The 27294-nt window shown below is 50.4% G+C and overlaps 2 protein-coding genes across 3 annotated transcripts in view; one reads left to right on the top strand and one right to left on the bottom strand.

The window, feature by feature from the left end:
• The window catches only part of LOC129706091 (synapsin-3-like), a 149813-nt gene that overhangs the window by 62935 nt on the left and 59584 nt on the right, over nucleotides 1–27294 (top strand). The window contains exon 6 of the mRNA XM_055650063.1: nucleotides 658–747. Coding sequence (XP_055506038.1) covers nucleotides 658–747 — 90 coding nt within the window. The remainder of the gene's footprint in view (nucleotides 1–657; nucleotides 748–27294) is intronic.
• LOC129706093 (metalloproteinase inhibitor 3-like) overlaps nucleotides 3934–27294 on the bottom strand; it is a 33132-nt gene continuing 9771 nt past the window's right edge. The window contains exons 2-5 of one of the 2 annotated variants that reach the window (XM_055650072.1): nucleotides 11814–11896; nucleotides 9153–9264; nucleotides 7505–7626; nucleotides 3934–5603 (exon numbers count right to left, since the gene is read on the bottom strand). In XM_055650072.1, the coding sequence (XP_055506047.1) occupies nucleotides 5406–5603; nucleotides 7505–7626; nucleotides 9153–9264; nucleotides 11814–11896 (515 nt within the window). In that variant the 3' untranslated portion in view covers nucleotides 3934–5405. The remainder of the gene's footprint in view (nucleotides 5604–7504; nucleotides 7627–9152; nucleotides 9265–11813; nucleotides 11897–27294) is intronic. The other variant, XM_055650071.1, reaches the window with a different exon arrangement.

Genomic DNA, 27294 nt, shown 5'->3' with positions numbered 1-27294 from the left:
CAACGTTTCGGGCCGAAACCCTTCCGGGTTTCAGCTCGAAACGTTGCCTATTTCCTTAGCTCCATAGATGCTGCTGCACCCGCTGAGTTACTCCAGCACTCTGTGAAACGTCACCTATCCATGTTCTCCATAGATGCTGCTGCACCCGCTGAGTTACTCCAGCACTCTGTGAAACGTCACCTATCTATGTTCTCCACAGATGCTGCCTGACCCGCTGAGTTACTCCAGCACTCTGTGTCTATCTCTGGTTTAAACCAGCATTGTACCTCTGGTTCAAGCTGTCGGAGAGCTGAATGTAAACGGGGATTCAGTAGGCAAAGCTCACGCCAGCTGTAAAACCACATCTGTGTAGAGGCAATGGAAGATAGACACTAATCGCTGGAGTAACTCAGCGGGACGGGCAGCATCTCTGGAGAGAAGGAATGGGTGATGGTTCGGGTCGAGATCCTCCTTCAGACCCGACCGAAACGTCACCCATTCCTTCTCTCCAGAGATGCTGCCCGTCCCATTGAGTTACTCCAGCATTTTGTGTCTATCTTCGGTTCAAACCAGCATCTGCAGTTCCTTCCTCCACATTGGAACCAATGGAGGTGCAAACTAAATTATTTGTATTATTAATGATTATTAAATGATTAATTTAATGTTTCTCTCTTGCAGTTTTCCCAACTGATAAAGATCTCGCACGTCCTCAGCCCGGAGAAGTTCCCGCTTATCGACCAGACTTTCTTCCCCAATCACAAAGAGATGGTGAGTCTCGACCAAACGTTCCTTCCGAGGGTCAAACGCTACAACGTGTTAACCTACACGGGCGAAGCTTCTCTCTGACTTGCTTTCAGCACCTCCTGTCAGAGGAGAGTATGTGTCTGTGAACGGACTCTTGGTCGGGTAGATGGATAGGACAGGTTTAGCGGGATGAGGGCCAAACACGGGCAGGCAAGACACCGGAGTCGACAACTTTCCCCACTCCCAAATAAGGCACAAGAGGTCAAAATACGGGGCAAATTCCCGACGGCAATCCGTTGACCGACTGGGCCGTGTCTGGGTGAACGATGAGTTGGTCTGGGTGCTGGACTGCACACAAAGTCCAGCCGGCGGGGCCAGCTGAGGAGTTTTGGCCCGGGGGGCCGTGCGATATCGCGCGTAAAGTCCAGCGCCCCGCCCAACTCATGAACCGATGATCGGCCGTGAGAAGGAGGGGTGGTGTCGGCGGTCAGCAAAGGTCCGAAGGTCGGACAGCTGGCCGGGCTGCCGACCGACTGACCGACGGGGCCACGGGCGAGGCGCTGCTGCTGCTGCTGCTGCACTCCACGGGCTGCACTACGTCGGGACGGGTGAGGCGGGGGCCGGAAGACCCGACAGTCCCCTCGACCCGAGTAGTAGCGGTCAAATACGGGACAAGGGCGGTCCCCCGTCCGGGACGAACCAATTTAGCCCAAAATACGGGATGTCCCGGCTAATACGGGGCAGTTGGCAACACTAGGTACAAACTCCGTACAGTCAGCATCCGTAGTCAGGATCGAACCCTGGTCCCTGGCGCTGTAAGGCAGCAACTCTACCGCTGCACCACCGTACCACCCTGTTTTTTCTTCACTATCCATTGGACTTGAGTTTGGCCTGATTGTATGCATTGTATAGTAAGATTTGTTTTGGCAATTTAGCCCAAAATACGGGATGTCCCGGCTAATACGGGACAGGGGGCATCTTAGTTGTCATGGGCCAGTTGGGCCGAAGGGCCTGTTCCTGTGCTGTGTGACTATGTCTCTAACACGCATGTTTTACATGTCCCGACCTGAAACGTCTTCCCATAATTTAGTATTATTGTCGTGTGTACCGAGGTACCGTGAAAAGCTTTTATGTTGCGTGCTATCCAGTCAGTGAAATGTTTACATTCAAGCCGTCGAGAGTGTTCAGATACAGCCTAACAGGAATAACGTTTAGAGCAAGGCAAAGACCAGTAGAGTCCGATCAAAGATAGTCCGAGGGTCACCAATGAGGTAGATAGTAGTCCGGCACTGCTCCCTGGTTGTGGTGGGATGGTTCAGTTGCCTGATAACAGCTGGGAAGAAACTGTCCCTGAATCTGGAGGTGTGTGTGCGTTCGTTTTCACACTTCTGTACCTCTTGCCCGATGGGAGAGGGGAGAAGAGTGAGTGGCCGGGGTGTGACTGGTCCGTGGTGATGCTGCTGGCCTTGCCGAGGCAGCGCAAGGTGTAGATGGAGTGGATGGAAGGGAGTTTGGTCTCCAGAGATGCTGTGTTATTCCCGCTGAGTTACTCCAGCACTTTGTGTCATTTGTCCAGTTTAGTGAGGCCAAGATTTTTCTTTTTTTGATAGACTCAAAAAGCTGGAGTAACTCAGCGGGACAGGCAGCATCTCTGGAGAGAAGGAATGGGTGACGTTTCGGGTCGAGACCCTTCTTCAGATTTTTAATATATATTTTTTGGTTTGCTGCTGTTCGTTTCAGTATTTAATTATAAGAAAAAGAAAATCTAATTCCCTTTTTCTTTGGCAATGCCTGGTTGATATCATGAGCCGTCTTCGAGGGTCTCAACCAGAAACGTCGCCCATTCCTTCTCAATTCTGTTCCCCGACCCAACCCATCCACCCCCCCCACCCACACCCACGCAGCCCCCCACCGTCTCCAGTCCAAAACCAGGCAACGAGCCAACGAGCAAATGTACACAAACACAACCTGGTCTCAGTTTACATAACGCCAGCATCTTTACATAAACCACAAGCCAGGTTAACCCATATCTGAAAACAAAAAGCACTGGTATCAAAAGATACCACCAAACAGAATCACTTCTTGCAAAAGAGCTTCTAATGAACGTGCCTGTCCCACTTACGCGACTGTTTCGACGACTGCCGGCACAGGTCATTGCAGGTCGGCGAAAATTGTCACTCTCATCATGTTGTGAATGAAAATCTTTGGATACATTAGGCTTGTCTTGGCGGGGAAAAAAAACCAGATCCATTTCTTAAGACATGGAACCTTTGTTGAATTTTTACCACAACGGAATGGTTAAACGCAAATTTAAAATTAAATCCGATGCCAGGATGGTTGAGGGGGGGAAGTATATCTCCATTTTTTGAAATTTCTTTTCTTTTCTTCTGCATTGCTTTGGGGCGGTTCTTTCCCGCTCGTTACCGTTTTATTTCTTTTTTCTTCATTCTTTTCTTTCTTTTTTCCTTTTTTTGTTTTTTTAATTTAGGTTATAAGGTTTGAAATGAAGCTGCACTATAATTGTTGTAATTGCTGTTCCGATCGTCTTATCCTTGTACAATTGCTTCTAATAAAAATAAATAAAAAAGAAAAAAAAGAAAATGAAAATTTTCATGTTGAAAATCCAGATTTGCGGCGGTGTTCAGCGCTGCGACTCTTCGGGCGGCCGAGGAGACGACTCGCGACCGTACGGGCGACCTCATGTCGCGGGGTGATGCCTGTACGGTCGTGAGTAGCCGCCCAAAGAGTCGTACCTTGTTCTGGTCGCCGCTGGATTTTCAACGCGTTGAAACTTTTCGGCCAGCTGAAACGATCCAAGTGCTGGAAAGTGGCCGAAAAAGTTGCGTAAGTGGGACAGGCTCGTAATTCCTCTTAACCCCCCAATTATTCAGTTAGTTTCTGAGCCTCCCCACGATCTAGGCACGACACAGAATAGTTCAGAAGTAAATACAAAATGTTAATCAAGAGATTGCAAGGCCCGCCCTCGCGGAAATATGCTGAATCGAATATAGCTCGTGTAAACTACAATTAAACGGAAACTAATTCTATATCGTTAGGTGCTAGTCCCTGCCACAGAATTTTGGGGGTAGACAAAAGTGCTGGAGAAACTCAGCGGTGCAGCAGCATCTATGGAGCGAACGAGATAGGCAACGTTTCAGACTGAAACCCGGAAAGGTTTCGGCCCGAAACGTTGCCTATTTCCTTCAGTGTTTCGGCCCAAACCGTTGCCTATTTCCTTCAAGGTTTCAGCCCAAAACGTTGCCTATTTCCTTCAGGGTTTCGGCCCAAAACGTTGCCTATTTCCTTCAGGGTTTCGGCCCGAAACGTTGCCTATTTCCTTCAGAGTTTCGGCCCGAAACGTTGCCTATTTCCTTCAGGGTTTCGGCCCGAAACGTTGCCTATTTCCTTCAGGGTTTCGGCCCGAAACGTTGCCTATTTCCTTCAGGGTTTCGGCCTGAAACTTTGCCTATTTCCTGCAGGGTTTCAGCCCGAAATGTTGCCTATTTCCTTCAGGGTTTCGGCCCGAAACGTTGCCTATTTCCTTCGCTGCATAGATGCTGCTGCACCCGCTGAGTTTCTCCAGCACTTTTGTCTACCTTTGATTTTCCAGCATCTGCAGTTCCTTCTGAAACTGAAAACAGAATTTTGGAGGGGGCTGGTTTAATGAAGGAAATATCTGTCGATCAGGATGTAGGTGACGTCTGGGTGAAAATATCGGGAGCAGTTTTCAATGTTTGCAAGCTGGCAGCGTGTGCGCTAGAACGGACAAGGGTTATTGTAAGGATCAGGCACGTTAGGCGTTTGGCACAAAGTGCTGGAGTAACTCAGCGGGACGGGGAGCAGCAACTCTGGAGAGAAGGAATGGGTGACGTCTTGGGCCGAGACCCTTCTTCAGACTGAGATTCAGGGGGAAAGGGGAGCGAGAGATATCTATAGACGGTGATGTAGAGAGGTATAGAAGAACTGAATGAAAGATATGCAAAAAAAAGTAACCTCGTTAAAGGGAATAGGCCATTGTTAATTGTGGGTTCGGTGAAAAAAAGTTACAGACAATGAAACTCAAACAGGATGACTTTGAAGCTGGTGTCACAACTTGGGGGAGGAGGGGGGACGGAGAGAGAGGACACGCAAGGGTTACTTGTAGTTTGAGAAGTCAATGTTCATACCGCTGGGGTGTAAGCTACCCAAGCGAAATACGAGGCGCTGTTCCTCCAGTTAGCGCTGGGCCTCACTCTGACAGTGGAGGAGGCCCCAGGACAGAAAGGTCAGTGTGTGGGAATGTGAGGGGGAGTCAAAGTGATCTGCCTGGCACCTTACAGAACTGTTTTTGCACACAGAAGCTAGACCCTTTTACAACTACCACAAATTCGAACATCGTCTTAAATAGCAATTAAAAAAAAAAAAAAAACGAAACGAGATATCTTTAGCGCGGAGGTTTGCCGCACGTGGAGCGTTGCGTACCGCTCCAAAACGCTCCGACATTTAAATAAATCTACACGTAGGAAGCCGGGTGATATATCGGTTCCGCGCGGAGCGGAGGCGCGGAGACGGAAGCGAGGTTAATTGTCGCGGCGTCGGTGTTGGGAGTCGTGCGGGGGGGCAGGCACTCGGTCAAGACTGGACACTGTCTTTTCTTGGCCCGAGAGGGGCCCCCACTTCAGCCCCCCGGGGGGGGGGCGCTCTCAGGGGTCGGTGGAATTGATGCGGCTCTTGTCCGGCGTGGCGGCCCCTCTGTACCAGCTGCAGTGGCCGTCCTTCTGCTGGACGCACGCGTAGCTCTTGGCCTGGTGGCCCAAGTGGCCCTGGTGGGTCAGCATGTCGGTCCAGAGGCACTCGTTCTTGGACGTTACAGCGCAGGGCAAGTGGAAGCAGCGTTTGATCTGTAGGGGGGGGAGAGACCAGCAGGAAAAACGTCACTCATTTTATACTTCGGGGGGAAAACGCACGTTGCCCGATATCGGGCCATAAGGGATGGGGGGGGGGTAGAATTAGGCCATTCGGCCCATCAGTGGACAATGGATGGTAGACAAAAAGTGCTGGTGAAACTCAGCGGGTGCAGCAGCATCTATGGAGCGAAGGAAATAGGCAACGTTTTCGGGCAGAAACCCCGAAGGGTTTCGGCCCGAAACGTTGCCTATTTCCTTCAGGGTTTCAGCCCGAAACATTGCCTATTTCCTTCCGGGTTTCGGCCCGAAACGTTGCCTATTTCCTTCAGGGTTTCGGCCCGAAACGTCGCCTATTTCTTTCAGGGTTTCGGCCCATAGTTCCTTGAAGGTGGAATCTCATATAGATAGGGTGGTAAAGAAAGCTTTTGGTATGCTAGCCTTTATAAATCACAGCATTGAGTATAGAAGCTGGGATGTAATGTTAAAATTGTACAAGGCATTGGTGAGACCAAAACTGGAGTATGGTGTACAGTTTTGGTCGCCCAATTATAGGAAGGATGTCAACAAAATAGAGAGAGTACAGAGGAGATTTACTAGAATGTTGCCTGGGTTTCAACAACTAAGTTACAGAGATAGGTTGAATAAGTTAGGTCTTTATTCTCTAAACGTTGCCTATTTCCTTCAGGGTTTCGGCCCGAAACGTCGCCTATTTCCATCGCTCCATAGATGCTGCTGCACCCGCTGAGTTTCTCCAGCACTCTTTGTCTACCTTCGATTTTCCAGCATCTGCAGTTCCTTCTTGAACAATAGACAATATACAATAGGTGCAGGAGTAGAGGCCATTCGGCCCTTCGAGCCAGCACCGCCATTCAATGTGATCATGGCTGATCATCCCCAATCAGTACCCCGTTCCTGCCTTCTCCCCATATCCCCTGGCTCCGCTAATTTTAAGAGCCCTATCTAGCTCTCTCTTGAAAGGGGTACTGATTGGGGATGATCAGAATGATTACAATGAATGGCGGTGCTGGCTCGAAGGGCCGAATGGCCTACTCCTGCGCCTATTGTCTATTGTAAATATGGCCTCATCATCTGAGAAAATAATCAATAACTTTAGAAACAGGCCCTTCGGCCCACCGAGCCTACCCCGACCAGCGATCCCCGCACACTAACACTACCCTACACACACTGGGGACAATTTACATTCACACCGAGCCAATTAACCTACAAGCCTGTACGTCTTTGGAGTGTGGGAGGAAACCGGAGCGCCAGGAGAAAACCCACCCAGTCCTTCTGACCAATGAATCTCTCCCGCCATCTTAAGCAAAGATCCAATAGCGAGCGTAGTACGCAGTGCGGCCATGGGCAGATTCACGGGTCATTTTCGGCCCCATTCCCGTAACCGGCTTCCGTCTCCGCACCAAAGATCCCGTAGCGGAGCAAAGATACTGGTGCGGAGACGGAAGCCGGTTACGGAAACATCCTCGTAAAAATAAAAGTTATTTGGGAAAAAAAATCTTCTCCTCATTTTCAGAATTATAATTTATTAACACAAACTGTTCCCCCACAACGTTGATTACACTGCGGGTCGGGTCGGGTCGGGTCCGGTTACTGAAATGGATGAAGAAAAGGCCCACGTTCCGCTCCGTTGCGTACTACATGTCAGCCCATTGCAGTTAGCAGCAGTGGTCTATCTTGCTCCACTGTAGGATCTTTGATCTTAAGATCATAAGGTCATAGGAGTAGAATTAGGCCATTTGGCCTTTCAATTCTAATGGCTGATCTACCTCTCCCCGCAACCCCCACACTCCGGCCTTCTCCCCATAACCCCTGACACCCGCGCTAATCAGGAATTTATATCTGCTGTAAATATGGCACCAGAAGATGTCCATCCATACCTTGCAACTGCAGCCAAGCTGGTAGCGGTGGTTGAGGCCTTTACGTTGCAACAAGGTCAGTTTCTCCCAGGGCATGATGAAGTTACATATACCCGTGTAGACCTTCCCCTCGTACACCCGGCCTGCGTGACCCATGAAAAGCAAAATGTCATTACCGGCCTCTTCACTGCATGTTCACGTGTAATATTACTTCAGTTTAGTTTAGAGATACAGCGCAGAAACAGGCCCTTCGGCCTGCCCAGTCCGTGCCGACCAGCGATCCCCACACATTAATGTATGAATGAATGAATAAGTTTATTGGCCAAGTATTCACATACAAGGAATTTGCCTTGGTGCTCCGCCCGCAAGTGACAACGGCGACATACGGTGACACATAAAACATTAAACATTAATATTAAAACATTATTGATTAACACACACACAGACACACACACACACACACACACACACACAGACACAGACACACACACACACACACACACACACACACACACAGACACACACACACACACACACACAGACACAGACACACACATGCACCCACACACACACACACACATACACACACACACACACACACACACACACACACACACACACACACACACACACACACACACACACAGACACACACTCACACACACAGACACACACGCACACACAGACACACACACACACACACACACACACACACTCACACACACGCGCACACACACACACACACACACACACACACACACACACACACACACACGCTCACACAAACACAAACCCGCACGTGTTTGGAGTGTGGGAGGAAACCTGAGCACCCGGAGAAAACCCACGCAGGTCACGGGGAGAATTTACAAACTCCGTACAGACAGCGCCCGTAGTCGGGATTGAACCCGGATCTCTGGCGCTGTGAGGCAGCAGCTCTACCCCTGCGCCACCGTGCCGTGAATCTATGTGGCTGCGGGGGATGGGAAAGGATGGGATAAATGTGTGTGCTTGTAGGTGGGGCACATGGAAGAGTGGGGGGGGGGGGGGGGGAGAGGGTTGGGGGGGGGGCGATTGTGGATCAGGTACTTACAATTGGAGAACACTTTTACATTCTTATAAAAGTGGATAATATTTGAACCCTGTGGCCAATTACTGCCCTGCTTGCATCGGACAATCTTTCAACCCATGGAGAGACCACGGTATCACATGACCACAAGACTCAGGAGCAGAATTAGGCCATTCGGCCCGTCAAGTCTGCTCCATCCACCATTCCATCATGGCTGATCTATCTCCCTCTCAACCCCATTCTTCTGCCTTCTCCTCATAACCCCCGCCACCCTTCGTAATCTGAGCACGGTGGCGCAGCGGTAGAGTTGCCGCCTCACAGCGCTAGAGACACGGGTTCGATCCCGACCACGGGCGCTGTCTGTACGGAGTTTGCGCGCGGGTTTTCTCCGGGATCCCCGGGTTTCCTCCCACACTCCCAAGACGTGCGGGTTTGTAGGTTCATTGGCTTGGTGTAAACAAATTTGTCCCTAGTGCGTATGTGTAGTGCGAGTGTTGATGTGTGGGGATCGCTGGTGGTCGTGGGCTGAAGGGCCTGTTTCTGTGCTGTATCTCTTAAACTAACCTGAACTCAAACACACTGGGCATACTCTGCCAGACCTACCTGTGATCAGATACTGGAATTTGTTCACCTGGAGACGAACGCCACACAGACTGTCGGAAGCCTCCGTGTAGATGTACTGGACGTGTTGTACCTTGTTGAAACCACGGTACATCTGTGGAAGAGAGGGAGAGTTTACATTCAAGTCAAGTCCAGTCACATTTATTTATATAGCACAGTTAAAAAACAACTCTCGTCGGCCAAAGTGCTTTAAATTTGTTATAAGAATAGCACAGCAAAACAAACATATACTCAACAGCGATAAAACAGAATTCCTCCTCATAGGCTCCAAATCCACACTCAGCAAAATCAATAACCCCACTCTCACCATCGACGGCACCACTGTCTCCCCATCTCCCCAGGCCCGCAACCTTGGCGTGGTCTTTGATTCCACCCTCTCCCTTGAGCCTCACATCCGCCATGTCATTAAAACCTCCTTCTTTCATCTCCGCAACATCGCCAAACTCAGACCCTCTCTCACACCTCCCGCTGCTGAAAGACTCATCCATGCCTTCATCTCCTCCCGACTGGACTATTGCAACTCACTTCTCCTTGGCATCAGCTCCACCTACATCAACCGACTCCAACTGGTCCAGAACGCAGCCGCCCGACTCATCACCCACACCAAATCCTGGCATCACATCACTCCAGTCCTCAAACAACTCCACTGGCTTCCCATCTCCCACCGGATCACCTACAAAATCCTGATCCTCACCTACAAAGCCCTCCACCATCTGGCCCCCCCATATCTCACTGACCTCCTCTCCCCCTACCAACCCTCATGGTCCCTCAGATCCACATCAGCTGGTCTCCTCTCCATCCACAAGTCCAACCTCCGCAGTTTTGGGGACAGAGCCTTCTCCAGGGCAGCTCCCAGGCTCTGGAACTCCCTCCCCCAACTGATCCGCAATTCCGTGTCCCTCACCATCTTCCAGTCCCGCCTCAAGACCCATCTCTTCACCTCTGCCTATCCTTAGCCCCACGTCCCCCTCCCTTTTCATCTGTGCATTAATTGCCTCATATTGTGTTTTGTATTAGAAACATAGAAACATAGAAATTAGGTGCAGGAGTAGGCCATTCGGCCCTTCGAGCCTGCACCGCCATTCAATATGATCATGGCTGATCATCCAACTCAGTATCCTGTACCTGCCTTCTCTCCATACCCTCTGATCCCCTTAGCCACAAGGGCCACATCTAACTCCCTCTTAAATATAGCCAATGAACTGGCCTCAACTACCTTCTGTGGCATAGAATTCAAGAGATTCACCACTCTCTGTGTGAAAAAGGTTTTTCTCATCTCGGTTTTAAAGGATTTCCCCCTTATCCTTAAGCTGTGACCCCTTGTCCTGGACTTCCCCAACATCGGGAACAATCTTCCTGCATCTAGCCTGCCCAACCCCTTAAGAATTTTGTAAGTTTCTATAAGATCCCCTCTCAATCTCCTAAATTCTAGAGAGTATAAACCAAGTCTATCCAGTCTTTCCTCATAAGACAGTCCTGACATCGCAGGAATCAGTCTGGTGAACCTTCTCTGCACTCCCTCTATGGCAATAATGTCCTTCCTCAGATTTGGAGACCAAAACTGTACGCAATACTCCAGGTGTGGTCTCACCAAGACCCTGTACAACTGCAGTAGAATAAATAAACTGACAAAGTGCAAATAACAGAAAATAGGCTATTAATAATCAGAGTTTTGTCCGAGCCAGGTTTAATAGCCTGATGGCTGTGGGGAAGTAGCTATTCCTGAACCTGGACGTTGCAGTCTTCAGGCTCCTGTACCTTCTACCTGAAGGTAGCGGGGAGATGAGTGTGTGGCCAGGATGGTGTGGGTCTTTGATGATGCTGCCAGCCTTTTTGAGACAGCGACTGCGATCTCGACCACGGGTGCTGTCTGTACGGAGTTTGTACGTTCTCCCCGTGACCCCGTACACTAGTCCCATCTGTCTGCTATTGCTCCATATCCTTCCAAACCCGTCCTATCCATGTGCCTGTCTAACTGTTTCTTAAACGTTGGGATAGTCCCAGCCTCAACCACGTCCTCTGGCAGCTCGTTCCATACACCCACCGCCTTTTGTGTGGAAAGGTTACCCCTCAGATTCCTTTTAAATCTTTCCCCCTTTGCCTTGAACATGTGTCCTCAGGTCCTCAATGAAGAAGGGTCCTGACCCGAAATGTCACCTATCCATGTTCTCCACAGATGCTGCCTGACCCGCTGAGTTACTCCAGCACTCTGTGAAACGTCACCTATCCATGTTCTCCCCAGATGCTGCCTGACCCGCTGAGTTACTCCAGCACTCTGTGAAACGTCACCTATCCATGTTCTCCACAGATGCTGCCTGACCCGCTGAGTTATGGTGCAGCAGCATCTATGGAGCGAAGGAAATAGGCAACGTTTCGGGGCCGAAATCCTTAAGGAAATAGGCAACGTTTCGGGGCCGAAATCCTTATGGAAATAGGCAACGTTTCGGGCCGAAACCCTTCCGGGTTTCGGCCCGAAACGTTGCCTATTTCCTTAGCTCCACAGATGCTGCCTGACCCGCTGAGTTACTCCAGCACTCTGTGAAACGTCACTTATCCATGTTCTCCACAGATGCTGCCTGACCCGCTGAGTTACTCCAGCACTTTGTGTCTTTTTTACATCAGACTGTCTCTGTTGTGTCTCACCTTCATTTGCTTGACAGTGTAGCGCATTGTGCCAAAGAATCCATCGTCCAGTAATTTCTTCCCAACCACTTTTGCCCGGATAACTGGAAGAGAAGGATTGAGTCGGGATCAATACATTTCGGAGCGCAGGACTATCAGTCCACAGAAGTGCTGGCTAAGTTCGACAGACGCAACCACTTCAAGTTCTTGTTTAGTTTAGTTTAGAGACACAGCGCGGAAACAGGCCCTTCGGCCCACCGAGTCCGCGCCGTCCAGCGATCCCCGCACACTAACACTATCCCACACACACACGCACACACGCACGCGCACACACACACACACACACACACACACACACACACACACACACGCGCACACGCACACACGCACACACACACACACACGCACGCACACACACACGCTCACACGCACAGACACGCACACACGCGCACACACACACACGAGGGAACAATTTACAATCTTTACCCAAACCAATTAACCTACAAACCTGCACGTCTTTGGAGTGTGGGAGGAAACCGGAGCACCCGGAGAAAACCCACGCAGGTCACGGGGAGAACGTGCAAACTCCACACCGGCAGCACCCGTGGTCAGGATTGAACCCGGGCCTCTGGCGCCGTGAGGCAGCAACTCTACCCGCTGTTCAAACAGCTTATGTAGTTCCTAACTATTTGGCTGTTTTTTAGTTTATTTTACACTCTAGTTTATAGCCCCGTGTACCGAGGTACAGTGAAAAGCTTTTGTTGCGCGCTAACCAGTCAGCGGAAAAAATATACATGATTACAATCGAGCCGTCCACAGTGTAGGGCTACATGATAAAGGGAATAACGTTTAGTGTAAATTCCGATTAAATAGACAATAGATGCAGGAGTAGGCCATTCGGCCCTTCGGTGCTGGCTCGAAGGGCCGAATGGCCTACTCCTGCACCTATTTTCTATGTTTCAAGCCAGCACCGCCATTCACTGTGATCATGGCTGATCATCCCCAATCAGTACCCCGTTCCTGCCTTCTCCCCATATCCCCTGACTCTGCTATCTTTAAGAGCCCTATCTAGCTCTCTCTTGAAAGCATCCAGAGAACCGGCCTCCACCGCCCTCAGAGGCTGAGAATTCCACAGACTCACCACTCTCTGGGTGAAAAAGTGTTTCCTCGTCTCCGTTCTAAATGGGCCACCCCTTATTCTTAAGTATTCTTTAGTACAAGTGGTCTCGAACAACATAGATAGATAGTAGCTCAGGACCGCTCTGTAGTTGTTGATAGGATGGCTCAGTTGTCTGATAACAGCTGGGAAGAATCTGGAAGTGTGGGAGCAGGTAAGGGGTGGGGGGGAGGAGGTAAGGGGGGGCGTGGGGGTGAAGAGGGGGGCAATGGAGGTGGTAAGGGGGGCGTGGGGGGCAGGAGGTAAGGGGGGCATGGGTGGAGGGGTAGGGAAATGGGGGTGAGGGAGGGGGGGAGGGGTTAGAAACATAGAAACATAGAAATTAGGTTGCAGGAGTAGGCCATTCGGCCCTTCGAGCCTGCACCGCCATTCAATGTGATCATGGCTGATCATCCAACTCAGTATCCCGTACCTGCCTTCTCTCCATACCCCCTGATCCCCTTAGCCACATGGGCCACATCTAACTCCCTCTTAAATATAGCCAATGAACTGGCCTCAACTACCCTCTGTGGCAGAGAGTTCCAGAGATTCACCACTCTCTGCGTGAAAAAAGTTCTTCTCCTCTCAGTTTTAAAGGATTTCCCCTTTATTCTTTAGCTGTGACCCCTTGTCCTGGACTTCCCCAACATCGGGAACAATCTTCCTGCATCTAGCCTGTCCAACCCCTTAAGAATTTTTGTAAGTTTCTATAAGATCCCCTCTCAATCTCCTAAATTCTAGAGAGTATAAACCAAGGGGGGGCGATGGAGGGGGGGAGGGGGTGAGGGAGGGGAGGCGGGCAGCTGCAGATGGGGCACGACTGTGGACAAAATGGCAGCAGCCCCCATTCGATTGCCCCCAGACTGCGTTTTTTTACATCGAGCAATTTCATGTCGGGCTAAGTTTATTTTATGAGCCTCTAAACCGGAACAGAAGTGTGATTGTTCACCGCGCGCTGCCCTGCCAAGGTCAGCACTTTGTAGATAGTTATTGCGGATCTGGGCCCTGGACTGGCCTCATTAGCAGTGTTGTGGTGTGTGCTAATGAGGATTTATATTACATCCCCTGAGTGGAATGTCACACGTACTCAAGCTGTTCCTATTAGCTCTCTAACCCTCCCCGCTGGATGGAGACCTGGAATTTGCACCTTCTATAAATAAAGTGCTTTGTGTGCCACAGAACGCTCTATGTTAGAGGGAAAACACATCAGCCTCCCTTGCACCAGAGCAATGTATATAGAAACAGAGAAAATAGGTACAGGAGCAGGCCCTTCGAGCCTGCACCATTCGCCATTCAATATGATTATGGCTGATCATCCAACTCAGTTTTCGTTGCCTATTTCCTTCGCTCCATAGATGCTGCTGCACCCGCTGAGTTTCTCCAGCTTTTTTGTGTAACCATCCAACTCAGTATCCTGTACCTATGTCTGAAGACTTAAAACTCATCTTTACTCTCAAGCCTCTGAGGGAGGGCTATATGTGTGTATTTATGTATGTACTTAATCAATGAACCAATGTTGTGTAACGTTGGTACCTCCACCAATGTAATGCATCACGATTGTAGCTGGGACATGTTGGCTGGTATGGGCAAGTTGGGCCAAAGGGCCTGTTTCCACACTGTATCACTCTGTGACAATAACCATGCCAGTAGCATTCTGAAGGTAGACAAAAGTGCTGGAGAAACTCAGCGGGTGCAGCAGCATCTATGGAGCGAAGGAAATAGGCAACGTTTCAGGCCGAAACCCGGAAGGAAATAGGCAACGTTTCGGGCCGTAACCCTTCTGGGTTTCGGCCCGAAACGTTACCTATTTCCGTCGCTCCATAGATGCTGCTGCACCCGCTGAGTTTCTCCAGCACTTTTGTCTACCTTAGACATGTGACCCTTGGCTCTCGACTCGAAACGTCACCTATTTCCTTCGCTCCATAGATGCTGCCTCACCTGCTGAGTTTCCCCAGCATTTTTTACTACCTCGGACTATCTTTGATCGGACTCTGCTGGCTTTACCTTGCACCCTTATCATGTGCCTGTACATGCGTAAACGACTCGATTGTAATCACGCATTGTCTTTCCGCTGACTGGTTAGCACGCAACAAAAGCTTTTCACTGCACCTCGCAAGCTACACAGGTGAGTCGTTTGCCTTTAGACAACAGACAATGGGTGCAGGAGTAGAGGCCATTCGGCCCTTCGAGCCAGCACCACCATTCAATGTGATCATGGCTGATCATCCCCAATCACTACCCCGTTCCTGCCTTCTCCCCATATCCCCTGACTCCGCTATCTTTAAGAGCCCTATCTAGCTCTCTCTTGAAAGCATCCAGAGAACCGGCCTCCACCGCCCTCTGAGGCAGAGAATTCCACAGACTCACCACTCTCTGTGAGAAAAAGTGTTTCCTCGTCTCCGTTCTAAATGGCTTACTCCTTATTCTTAAACTGTGGCGTGGCCCCTGGTTCTGGACTCCCCCAACATCAGGAACCTTTTCGGGTGGACAGTACCTGCTCTCCTCCAAAGGCTATACATGGAAAGAGTGTCCCAACTCTCTCTGTGAAAGCTGCATTTTAAAACCATTTGGCCCAGTTCCATCAGCTGGCCAGGATCTGGGTAAACAGGACATTTGGAGCATTTATGGCAACGAGCTGCTCTACGCAACACACTTGATCTTGTTTCAGTTTCCTGGCGCTATTTGTCAGAGCATTTCTCATTCTTACGACCAAGGACCTGTCGTTTTGGACGGCCAGATATTAAATACATTTTGTGGTATTTAAGGAGAGTGCAGTGGCATTCCGTCATCATTTCTGAAGAAAGGTCTCGACCCGAAACATCGCCAATTCCTTCTCTCTGCCTCACCCGTCGAGTTTCTCCAGCATTTTGTGTCTACCTTCATAAAAATCAAACTAACTTATAGACAATGAACAATATGCGCAGGAGGAGGCCATTCGGCCCTTCGAGCCAGCACCGCCATTCAATGTGATCATGGCTGATCATCCCCAATCAGTACCCCGTCCCTGCCTTCTCCCCATATCCCCCGACTCCGCTATCTTTAAGAGCCCTATCTAGCTCTCTCTTGAAAGCATCCAGAGAACCTGCCTCCACCGCCCTCAGAGGCAGAGAATTCCACAGACTCACCACTCTCTGTGTGAAAAAGTGTTTCCTCGTCTCCGTTCTAAATGGCTTACTCCTTATTCTTAAACTGTGGCCCCTGGTTCTGAAATTTGCCTTGAAATTGAAACAAGGAATTGGTGCTAATGGCAACTGAGTGTAAATAGCTGCAAAGAAAGGTGGTTGCTGCCAAATAATAGAACCTAGAGCAGTACAGTACTGCACAGGAACAGGCCCTTCGGCCCAACATTGCCCATGCTGTACATGTTGCCAAGTTAGACTAATCTCCTCTGCCGACACGTGATCCATATCCCTCCATACCCTGCATGTCCACGTGTCTATCTAAGAGTCAGGGAGAGAGTTATAGTCTGTAGGAGTGGCAACAGGCCCTTCGACCCCACTTGCCCATACTGGACCATATTGGATTGCCCTTCCAATCTGAGGAAGGACATTATTGCCATAGAGGGAGTGCAGAGATGGTTCACCAGACTGATTCCTGGGATGTCAGGACTGTCTTATGAAGAAAGACTGGATAGACTTGGTTTATACTCTCTAGAATTGAGGAGATTGAGAGGGGATCTTATAGAAACTTACAAAATTCTTAAGGGGTTGTACAGGCTAGATGCAGGAAGATTGCTCCCGATGTTGGGGAAGTCCAGGACAAGGGGTCACAGCTTAAGGATAAGGGGGAAATCCTTTAAAACCGAGATGAGAAGAACTTTTTTCACACAGAGAGTGGTGAATCTCTGGAACTCTCTGCCACAGAGGGTAGTTGAGGCCAGTTCATTGGCTATATTTAAGAGGGAGTTAGATGTGGCCCTTGTGGCTAAGGGGATCAGAGGGTATGGAGAGAGGGCAGATACAGGATACTGAGTTGGATGATCAGCCATGATCATATTGAATGGTGGTGCAGGCTCGAAGGGCCGAATGGCCTACTCCTGCACCTAATTTCTACGTTTCTATGTTTCTATGGACAACATGCCCCATCTATACTAGACCCACCTGCCTTGTGTTTGGCCCATATCCCTCTAAACCTGTCCTCTCCATGTACCAGCCTAAATGTTTTGTTGTTGGTATTGAGGGTACAGGATGTGCTGCGGTCGTTCTCAGTGTTTACGGAAGCACTCGCGTTACTTGAAGCAAAATACAAGGATTATTTTGGGAAGTTGTGATGGTTTTGTGTGGGTTTGCCTTGGCTATTACAGCAGTGTGGAATGGTGAATAGACCCATTATTCTCTGTGCAGGCAACAAAAATGACAAAGTACTCCATCAGGCATATGAGTCTGAAGAAGGGTCCCGCCCCCGAAACATCACCTCTCTGTATTCTCCCTAGAAGCTGTTTGACCCGCTGAGTTACTCCAACACTCTGTGTCTTTTTTAGTAAAGCAGCATCTGCAGTTCCCTGTGTCACCATTTAGACCTGATGTTTGTGTTAAAGATGTTGCCTTTACAATATGAACAGACAGAGAACCAAACACGCATGCACGCACATGTTCGGGTGCTGTCTGTGTGGAGTTTGCATGTTCTCCCACTGTGTTGCCTCCAGGGTCCGCTCCCACATCCCAGAGGCGGGCATGTGGGCTTGCCGGTTAACCGGGCCTTCTGTAAATTCCCCCCCCCCCCCCTAGTGTGTGGGGGAGTGGATGAGAGTGTGGGATAGCAGGGAACTGGTGTGGACGGGTGATAGGTGGGTGGACGGCCTGGACTCGGTGGGCCGAAGGGCCTGTCTCTGTGCTGTATCTCTGCATAGTTCAGGAGGTAACATAGGAAATAGGTGCAGGAGTAGGCCATTCGGCCCTTCGAGCCTGCACCGCCATTCAATACGATCATGGCTGATCATCCAACTCAGTATCCCGTACCTGCCTTCTCTCCATACCCCCTGATCCCTTTAGCCACAAGGGCCACATCTAACTCCCTCTTAAATATAGCCAAAGAACTGTGGCCTCAACTACCTTCTGTGGCAGAGAGTTCCACAGATTCACCACTCTCTGTGTGTAAAAAAAAAATGTTTTCCTCATCTCGGTCCTAAAAGACTTCCCCCTTATCCTTAAACTGTGTGACCCCTTGTTCTGGACTTCCCCAACACCAGGAACAATCTTCCTGCATCTAGCCTGTCCAACCCCTTAAGAATTTTGTAAGTTTCTATAAGATCCCCCCTCAATCTTCTGAATTCCAGCGAGTACAAACCAAGTCTATCCAGTCTTTCTTCATATGAAAGTCCTGCCATCCCAGGAATCAGTCTGGTGAACCTTCTCTGTACTCCCTCTATGGCAAGAATGTCTTTCCTCAGATTAGGAGACCAAAACTGTACGAGGGAGAGAGTGATCGCTGTTGGGGGGGGGGGTGAGGGGGGATTGTCGGAGGCACCTCAATGACACGGGGCGGCAGTTCCCATGGCGACGCTATCTCAGTGGCTCAACGTGGATTATTCCTATCTCTCATTCCGCTAACCTTTCACGGCATTGTGACACGGACGTGTTGTTGTGTATGATGTAAGGGCTTGGCCAGCCCTGGGTCTGTGGCCAATACATGTCAGGGACAGCTGCCTCCCCAACACACTCTCTCCGCACCGCCTTTCATCTGCTTTTAGAACGGGAAATGATTATACAGGCGTCGCTCGCTGGCACCTTCGTGTGTCTGGCCCCGGGCCCAGCTCCTGGAATAGATGCACCACCAAAGTCCTTTGTGAGCGATGCCCTCTCTCCCTCTCCCCCCCTCTCCCCCTCTCCCCTCTCCCCCCCCCCCTCCCTCTCTCTCTCCCTCTCCCTCCCTCTCTCCCTCTCTCTCTCTCCCCCCTCTCTCTCCCCCTCCCCCTCCCCCTCTCTCCCCCTCTCCCCCTCTCCCCCTCTCCCCCTCTCTCCCTCTCTCTCCCTCTCTCCCTCTCTCTCCCTCTCTCCTCCCTCTCTCCCTCCCTCTCTCTCCCTCTCTCCTTCTCTCTCTCTCCCTCTCTCTCCCTCTCTCCCTCTCCCTCTCCCTCTCTCCCTCTCTCTCTCTCTCCCCCTCTCCCCCTCTCTCCCCCTCTCTCCCCCTCTCCCTCTCTCTCCCCTCTCCCTCCCTCCCTCCCTCCCTCTCTCCCTCTCCCTCCCTCTCCTTCCCTCCCTCTCTCTCTCTCTCTCCCTCTCTCTCTCCCTCTCCCTCTCTCCCCCTCTCCCTCTCTCCCTCCCTCCCTCCCTCCTTCCCTCCCTGTCCCCCCCTCCCCGTTTTCCCCCTCTCCCCCTCTTTCCCTCTCCCTCCCTCCCTCTCCCCCTCTCCCCCTCTCCCCCTCTCCCCCTCTCCCCCTCTCCCCCTCTCCCCTCTCTCCCCCCTCTCTCCCCTCTCCCTCTTCCCTCTCCCTCCCTCCCTCTCTCCATTTGGCCCTTCAAGCCAGCACCGCCATTCAATGTGATCATGGCTGATCATCCAGAATCGAAAGGTAGACAAAAAGTGCTGGAGAAACTCAGCGGGTGCAGCAGCATCTATGGAGCGAAGGAAATAGGCAACGTTTCGGGCCGAACCTTCTGGAAATAGGCAACGTTTCAGCCTGAAACGTTGCCTATTTCCTTCAGGGTTTCAGCCCGAAACGTTGCCTATTTCCTTCGCTCCATAGATGCTGCTGCACCCGCTGAGTTTCTCCAGCACTTTTGTCTACCTTCGATTTTCCAGCATCTGCAGTTCCTCCTGAAACACAAATGCCAAGATATTCATCTTGTTTGCACTCTGGGTTATGACTTGCAAGTTGAAACTATCAGGTCGACAACAGCACAGCAAACATGTTCGGTGGTTCGACAGCCGGGTGGATGCTGCTGCCTCACGGCGACAGAGACCCCCGGGTTCGATCCTGACGTCGGGCGCTGGCTGTGTGGAGTTCGCACGTTCTCAACCCGAGACTGTGCCGCCTGTCCCGCTGAGTTACTCCGGCATTTTGTGTCTACCTTCGGTTGAAACCAGTGTCTGCAGTTCCTTCCTCTGCCCGCGTGTGATCCACAACCCCCTCCATTACACTGTGTGCTTGTACAAATGTTTTGTTCAGACTGTTTAGTGGAGTTCAGGGTGTGCTGGGGGGAGGGGGCAGGAAAGACAATCGGTGTGGGCAGCGATGAGACATGGTTAGTAAACACTGCCCAGTCCATCATCGGCTCTGACCTCCCTTCCATCGAGGGGATCTATCCCAGTCGCTGCCTCAAAATGGCTGGCAGCATCATCAAAGACCCACACCATCCTGGCCACTCACTCATCTCCCCGCTACCTTCAGGTAGAAGGTACAGGAGCCTGAAGACTGCAACGTCCAGGTTCAGGAATAGCTACTTCCCCACAGCCATCAGGCTATTAAACCTGGCTTGGACAAAACTCTGAACATTAATAGCCCATTATCTGTTATTTGCACTTGATCAGTTTATTTATTCATGTGTGTATATATTTATACAATGGTATATGGACACGCTGATCTGTTCTGTATTCATGCCTTCTATGTTCTGTTGTGCTGAAGCAAAGCAAGAATTTCATTGTCCTATCTGGGACCCATGACAATAAACTCACTTGGATGATGTTTGGGTCACAGTTTAAGGATAAGAGGGAAGACTTTTAGGCCCGAGATGAGAAAATCATTTTTTCACACAGAGAGTGGTGAATCTGTGGAATTCTCTGCCATAGAAGGTAGTTGAGGCCACACAGTTCATTGGCTATATTTAAGAGGGAGTTAGATGTGGCCCTTGTGGCTAAAGAGATCAGGGGGTACGGAGAGAAGGCAGGTACGGGATACTGAGTTGGATGATCAGCCATGATCATATTGAATGGCGGTGCAGGCTCGAAGGGCCGAATGGCCTACTCCTATTGTCTCCCTCTCCCCTGACCCTCAGTCTGAAGAAGGATCTCGACCCAAAACGTCACCCATTCCTTCTCTCCAGACATGCCGCCTGTCCCGCTGAGTTACTCCAGCTTTTTATAGACTATAGACAATAGGTGCAGGAGGAGGCCATTCGGCCCTTCGAGCCAGCACCGCCATTCAATGTGATCACGGCTGATCATCCCCAATCAGTACCCCGTTCCTGCCTTCTCCCCATATCCCTTGACTCCGCTATTTTTAAGAGCCCTATCTAGCTCTCTCTTGAAAGCATCCAGAGAACCGGCCTCCACCGCCCTCTGAGGCAGAGAATTCCACAAACTCACAACTCTGTATGTGGAAAAAAGTGTTTCCTCGTCTCCGTTGTAAATGGCTTTTTGTGCCTGTCGGAGGTTGGGTCCAGTTGTCCTAGACTACGACGCAGGCAACAATAAGGTCTGAGCTGGCTCGAGGCGCATTGCGTGGAGAGGGACCAATGTAATGAAATAAATACAGCCCCAGATCAAAGGAAATCAAAGTGGCAGCCAAGAGCTAAAGGAAACGGATGTGAAACATTCGGGTTTGATCTCGGCCAGCCTCTGCTTACAGCTGGATTAAGGCCGGCACCGCTCCACAACCCAGTAATTCCTGCTGCAGTCTCTGCCTCTCACTCACAGCTTGGCCATTCTGCCCAAAGACCCTATAGCGGAGCAAGATAGACCACTGCTGCTAACTGCAATGGGCTGACGTGTAGTACGCAACGGAGTGGAACGTGGGCCTTTTCTTCATCCATTTCAGTAACCGGACCCGACCCGACCCGACCCGACCCGCAGTGTAATCAACGTTGCGGGGGAACAGTTTGTGTTAATAAATTATAATTCTGAAAATGAGGAGAAGATTTTTCCCAAATAACTTATATTTTTACGAGGATGTTTCCGTAACCGGCTTCCGTCTCCGCACCAGTATCTTTGCTCCGCTACGGGATCTTTGGTGCGGAGACGGAAGCCGGTTACGGAAATGGGGCCGAAAATGACCCACGAATCTGCCCATGACCGCACTACGTCTGTTTCGTCGAGTGGACTATCTTGCTCGCTGTCGGATCTTTGATTCTGCCCACGCAAGGAACAGCAGAGTGTAGTACGGTACATCAAAGGTAGACAAAAAACGCTGGAGAAACTCAGCGGGTGAGGCAGCAGTTATGCAGCGAAGGAATAGGTGACGTTTCTTTTTTTTTAACCATATAATATAACCATATAACAATTACAGCACGGAAACAGGCCACTCGGCCCTTCTAGTCCGTGCCGAACACTTATTCTCCCCTAGTCCCATCTACCTGTGCTCAGACCATAACCCTCCATTCCTTTCCCGTCCATATACCTATCCAATTTATTTTTAAATGATAAAATCGAACCTGCCTCCACCACCTTCACTGGAAGCTCATTCCACACAGCCACCACTCTCTGAGTAAAGAGGTTCCCCCTCATGTTACCCCTAAACTTCTGTTCCTTAATTCTGAAGCCATGTCCTCTTGTTTGAATCTTCCCTATTCTCAAAGGGAAAAGCTTGTCCACATCAACTCTGTCTATCCCTCTCATCATTTTAAAGACCTCTATCAAGTCCCCCCTTAACCTTCTGCGCTCCAAAGAATAAAGACCTAACTTGTTCAACCTTTGTAACTTAGTTGCTGAAACCCAGGCAACATTCTAGTAAATCTCCTCTGTACTCTCTCTATTTTGTTGACATCCTTCCTATAATTAGGCCACCAAAATTGTACACCATTCTCCAGAATTGGCCTCACCAATGCCTTGTACAATTTTAACATTACATCCCAGCTTCTATACTCAATGCTCTAATTGCCAGCACACCAAAAGCTTTCATTACCACCCTATCTACCACCCTATTTTTCTTTTTATCTTTTTGTTTTTATACATAAGCTCTCTTTGAAACACTTAACTCTATGTACATTGAGACGGGGGAGGTCTGTAGTTTGACACTGGGCTCATATTAGGTTATACCTGTATCCCTGATCCCTGCGTATCTATATCATTTGTCATTACTTTTTTGTTGTCTTGTTCTTGTTTTTGAAAAAAAAACGAAATAAAAAGATTTTCAAAGGAGGAAAGAGATGGTGGGAGAAGACAGAACTAGTGTGGGGGTGATGGATGGTCGGGGAGGACTCGGTGGGCCGATGGGCCTGTTTCTGTGTGGTAGTCCGGGTGTGTGTGTGTGTGAGGGGGCAGGAACGCCTGGGCCTCTGTGGCCCGTGGAGCTGTCTGCTCGACATGGAGAATGTGGAGAATTGTCCCCCCCACTGCCGGAAATGCCCCGGTAATCTCACTATCTCTCGCACGCATGACATCACCGCAGCTAAAGGCGGGCGGGCTGGGCGCGCGATACGGGCAAGGTACAAATCCCAGCACCAAAATAAACATCCAAAGCCATTGTCCTCCTGATACATCTGGCCGCCCCCCTGTCCTCTACACCTTGACATTAACCCCTGCACTACCCCTTGGGTGAAGCTGCCTAACTTGCCAATACAAAGATCCAGAACAAGGGGCCACACACACAGTTTAAGGATAAGGGGGAATCTTTTCGGACCGAGATGAGATTTTTTTTCACACACAGAGAGTGGTGAATCTCTTAGGGGGTTGGACAGGCTAGATGCAGGAAGATTGTTCCTGATGTTGGGGAAGTCCAGGACAAGGGGCCACACAGTTTAAGGATAAGGGGGAATCTTTTCGGACCGAGATTTTTTTTCACACACAGAGAGTGGTGAATCTCTGGAATTCTCTGCCACAGAAGGTAGTTGAGGCCACAGTTCATTGGCTATATTTAAGAGGGAGTTAGATGTGGCCCTTGTGGCTAAAGGGATCAGAAGGGTATGGAGAGAAGGCAGGTACTGGATACTGAGTTGGATGATCAGCAATGATCATATTGAATGGCGAATGGTGCAGGCTCGAAGGGCCGAATGGCCTCTACTCCTGCACCTATTTTCTATGTTTCTATGCCACAGGGATGCATATAGGCACAGAGTCACACACAACGGGGGAAACAGGCCCTTCGGCCCATTCAGACCATCATGGCCCCATCTACTCTAGTCCCACCTGCCCGCGTTTGGCCCATATCCCTCCAAACCTGTCCTATCCATGCACCCGTTCAAATGTTATTAAGTTTAAAGACTGTGAGGCCCTTCGGCTCACCCAGTCACACAAGTTCCCTGCTATCCCACTTCCTCCCCCCCCCCCCCCCCCCCCCCCCCCCCCCCCCCGTGTGTGTTTGTAAGGGGCAGAAGGGAAATTGGGATAATACAGAATTTGAGTCTGAAGAAGGGTCTCGACCCGAAACGTTGCCTATTTCCTTCGCTCCACAGATGCTGCTGCACCCGCTGAGTTTCTCCAGCACTTTTCGCAGCGGGTGCAGCAGCATCTATGGAGCGAAGGAAATAGGCAACGTTTCGGGCCGAAACCCGGAAGGGTTTCGGCCCGAAACGTTGCCTATTTCCTTCAGGGTTTCGGCCCGAAACGTTGCCTATTTCCTTCGCTCCATAGATGCTGCTGCCCCCGCTGAGTTTCTCCAGCACTTTTGTCCCACCTCCTCGCGATTTTTCCAGCATCTGCAGTTCCTTCTTAAAGAATGATTCTAGAAACGTCTGTTGCACTGGCCACAAGTTGCTCAGTCTCTCCTTCACAACAAAAGAGAGGACAGAAATACCGGGAGAGGAACAGATTGCCGCTGAGTTTACTCTCCGGGGCAGAGCTAAGATCATGCGATTTTCTTTTCTCCAAGAACAATAAACCTCATCAACGTGCAGGAGATTGGAGACACACGTCCCACCCATAGCTTTCAAACGGACTCATGATCAGCCAAATACCAAGCCTGGCCTGCTAGCCTTTATCTGGGACGTACGTCCACTCACTCAGGAACTGCTTCTTCTGAAGTCAGCCGCAGAAAGCTGGAGTAACTCTGCGGGCCAGGCAGCATCTCACCAGAGAACGGAGTGGGTGACGTTTCGGGTCGAGACCCTTCTTCAGAACAGCTTGTTCCTCCCGCCTTGAAACGCCACCTGTTCCTTCTCTCTCCGGAGATGCTGCCTGACCCGCTGTGTTACTCCAGCACTCTGTGGCTGTCTTCTAAGAGTGCTTGAAGTCTGCTCCAACCTGCCCCTTCTGAACCCAGTCCCATCCTGAATGAGTGCCAGATGAATGCTAATAGTTTGCAGAAGGGGCCACGACTCGAAAACGTCACCTATCCATGTTATCCACAGCTGCTGCCTGACCCGCTGAGTGACTCCAACCCTCTGTGAAACGTCACCTATCCATGTTCTCCACAGATGCTGCCTGACCCACTGAGTTACTCCAGCACTCTGTGAAACCTCACCTATCCATGTTCTCCACAGATGCTGCCTGACCCGCTGAGTTACTCCAGCACTCTGTGAAACGTCACCTATCCATGTTCTCCACAGATGCTGCCTGACCCGCTGAGTTATGGTGCAGCAGCATCTATGGAGCGAAGGAAATAGGCAACGTTTCGGGCCGAAACCCGGAAGGGTTTCGGCCCGAAACGTTGCCTATTTCCTTAGCTCCATAGATGCTGCCTGACCCGCTGAGTTACTCCAGCACTCTGTGAAACGTCACCTATCCATGTTCTCCACAGATGCTGCCTGACCCGCTGAGTTACTCCAGCACTCTTTGTTTCCTTTTGTCCATAAATGTCCTCAGTTCCTTGTTCCTTGCCATAATGTGAGTACAGAGAAGGTTCACCAGACTGATTCCTGGGATGTCAGGACTTTCATATGAAGAAAGACTGGATAGACTCGGCTTGTACTCGCTAGAATTTAGAAGATTGAGGGGGGCTCTTATAGAAACTTACAAAATTCTTAAGGGGTTGGACAGGCTAGATGCAGGAAGATTGTTCCCGATGTTGGGGAAGTCCAGAACAAGGGGTCACAGTTTAAGTATAAGGGGGAAATCTTTTGGGACCGAGATGAGAAAATCATTTTTCACACAGAGAGTGGTGAATCTGTGGAATTCTCTGCCACCGAAGGTAGTTGAGGCCACACAGTTCATTGGCTATATTTAAGAGGGAGTTAGATGTGGCCCTTGTGGCTAAAGGGATCAGGGGGTATGGAGAGAAGGCAGGTACAGGCTACTGAGTTGGATGATCAGCCATGATCATATTGAATGGCGGTGCAGGCTCGAAGGGCCGAATGGCCTACTCCTGCACCTATTGTCTATGTTTTCTATGTTTCTACGATCCCACAACATTGGATGGGAGTCGAGAGGAAGCCAGTGAAGTTGGAAACACCCAGAGATTTGTGATTTCCTACCAGGGTAGAGAGATCAGAGACTAGAGGGCACAGGGTTAATGTACGAGGAGATGTGGGTAGGGCAAGTGTTTTTACACAGAGGGTGGTTGGTTGGGATTAGCTGGGACATCCCGTATTTTGGGCTAAATTGGTTTGTCCCGTACGGGACCGCCCTTGTCCCGTATTTGACCGCTACTACTCGGGTCGAGGGTCGGCCCCCGCCTCACCCGTCCCGACGTAGTGCAGCCCGTGGAGTGCAGCAGCAGAGTCTCGCCCGTGGGTCGGTCGGTCGGTCGGCAGCCCGGCCAGCTGTCCGACCTTCGGACCTTCGCTGACCGCCAACACCACCCTCCCTCCTTCTCGTGGCCGTGAGTTGGACGGGGCGCTGGACTTTGCGAGTGGCCCCCCGGGGCCAAAACTCCTCAGCTGCCCCGCCGGCTGGACTTTGTGGACAGTCCAGCACCCGGGGCCAACTCATCGTTCACCCAGACACGGCCCAGACGGTCAACGAATTGCCGTGGGGAATTTGTCCCGTATTTTGACCTCTTGTCCCATATTTGGGAGTGGGGAACGTTGGCGACTCTAGTATGTCGCCCTGCTGTATTGTGTACTACAGTGTACATCAACCCAGCTAAAGACAACTTCCCAAACTGTCTCAGTAACAGCTACTCCCCTCCTCTGTGCCGACTTTGCAGAGAGCTCAGTGTTCGCTCAGCGGCCAGTCCCAGTCCCAGCCCCAGATACATGTTGAAGCAATTACTGCGTTCAAACAAATCGCCCTGCCCTGCCCTGCCTCACTCTAGTGGGGGCTCAGCCCCACGCCCACAGCCCACGTTTAAAAAGCACACACACTTTAATCTGTCTGTAGTGGACGCAAACATGGAATTGGTCAAAATCCCAACTAAACATCCTGAGGAGTGTGAGAGAGAACAGGGATGAAGGCAGACACACAAAATGCTGGAGTAACTCAGCGGGACGGGCAGCGTGGTGGTGTCTTTCTAAAATTGCTCTTTTTTTCCTTCTTTCCCTCCCACAAATGTGTGAATATGTGATCCTGTTCCATTCTGGTTTGTAGTTTTTTTGGAATAAAGTCCGCGAGCATCTTTTCATTTCACTGCACATCTCGTGTGTGTGTGTGTGTGAC

This window comes from Leucoraja erinacea, chromosome 19, assembly GCF_028641065.1.
Source record: "Leucoraja erinacea ecotype New England chromosome 19, Leri_hhj_1, whole genome shotgun sequence".
NCBI classification, from domain to species: Eukaryota; Metazoa; Chordata; class Chondrichthyes; order Rajiformes; family Rajidae; genus Leucoraja; species Leucoraja erinaceus.
Note: the sequence above shows the minus strand (reverse complement) of the source record. Positions and strands in the feature narration are given on the sequence as shown.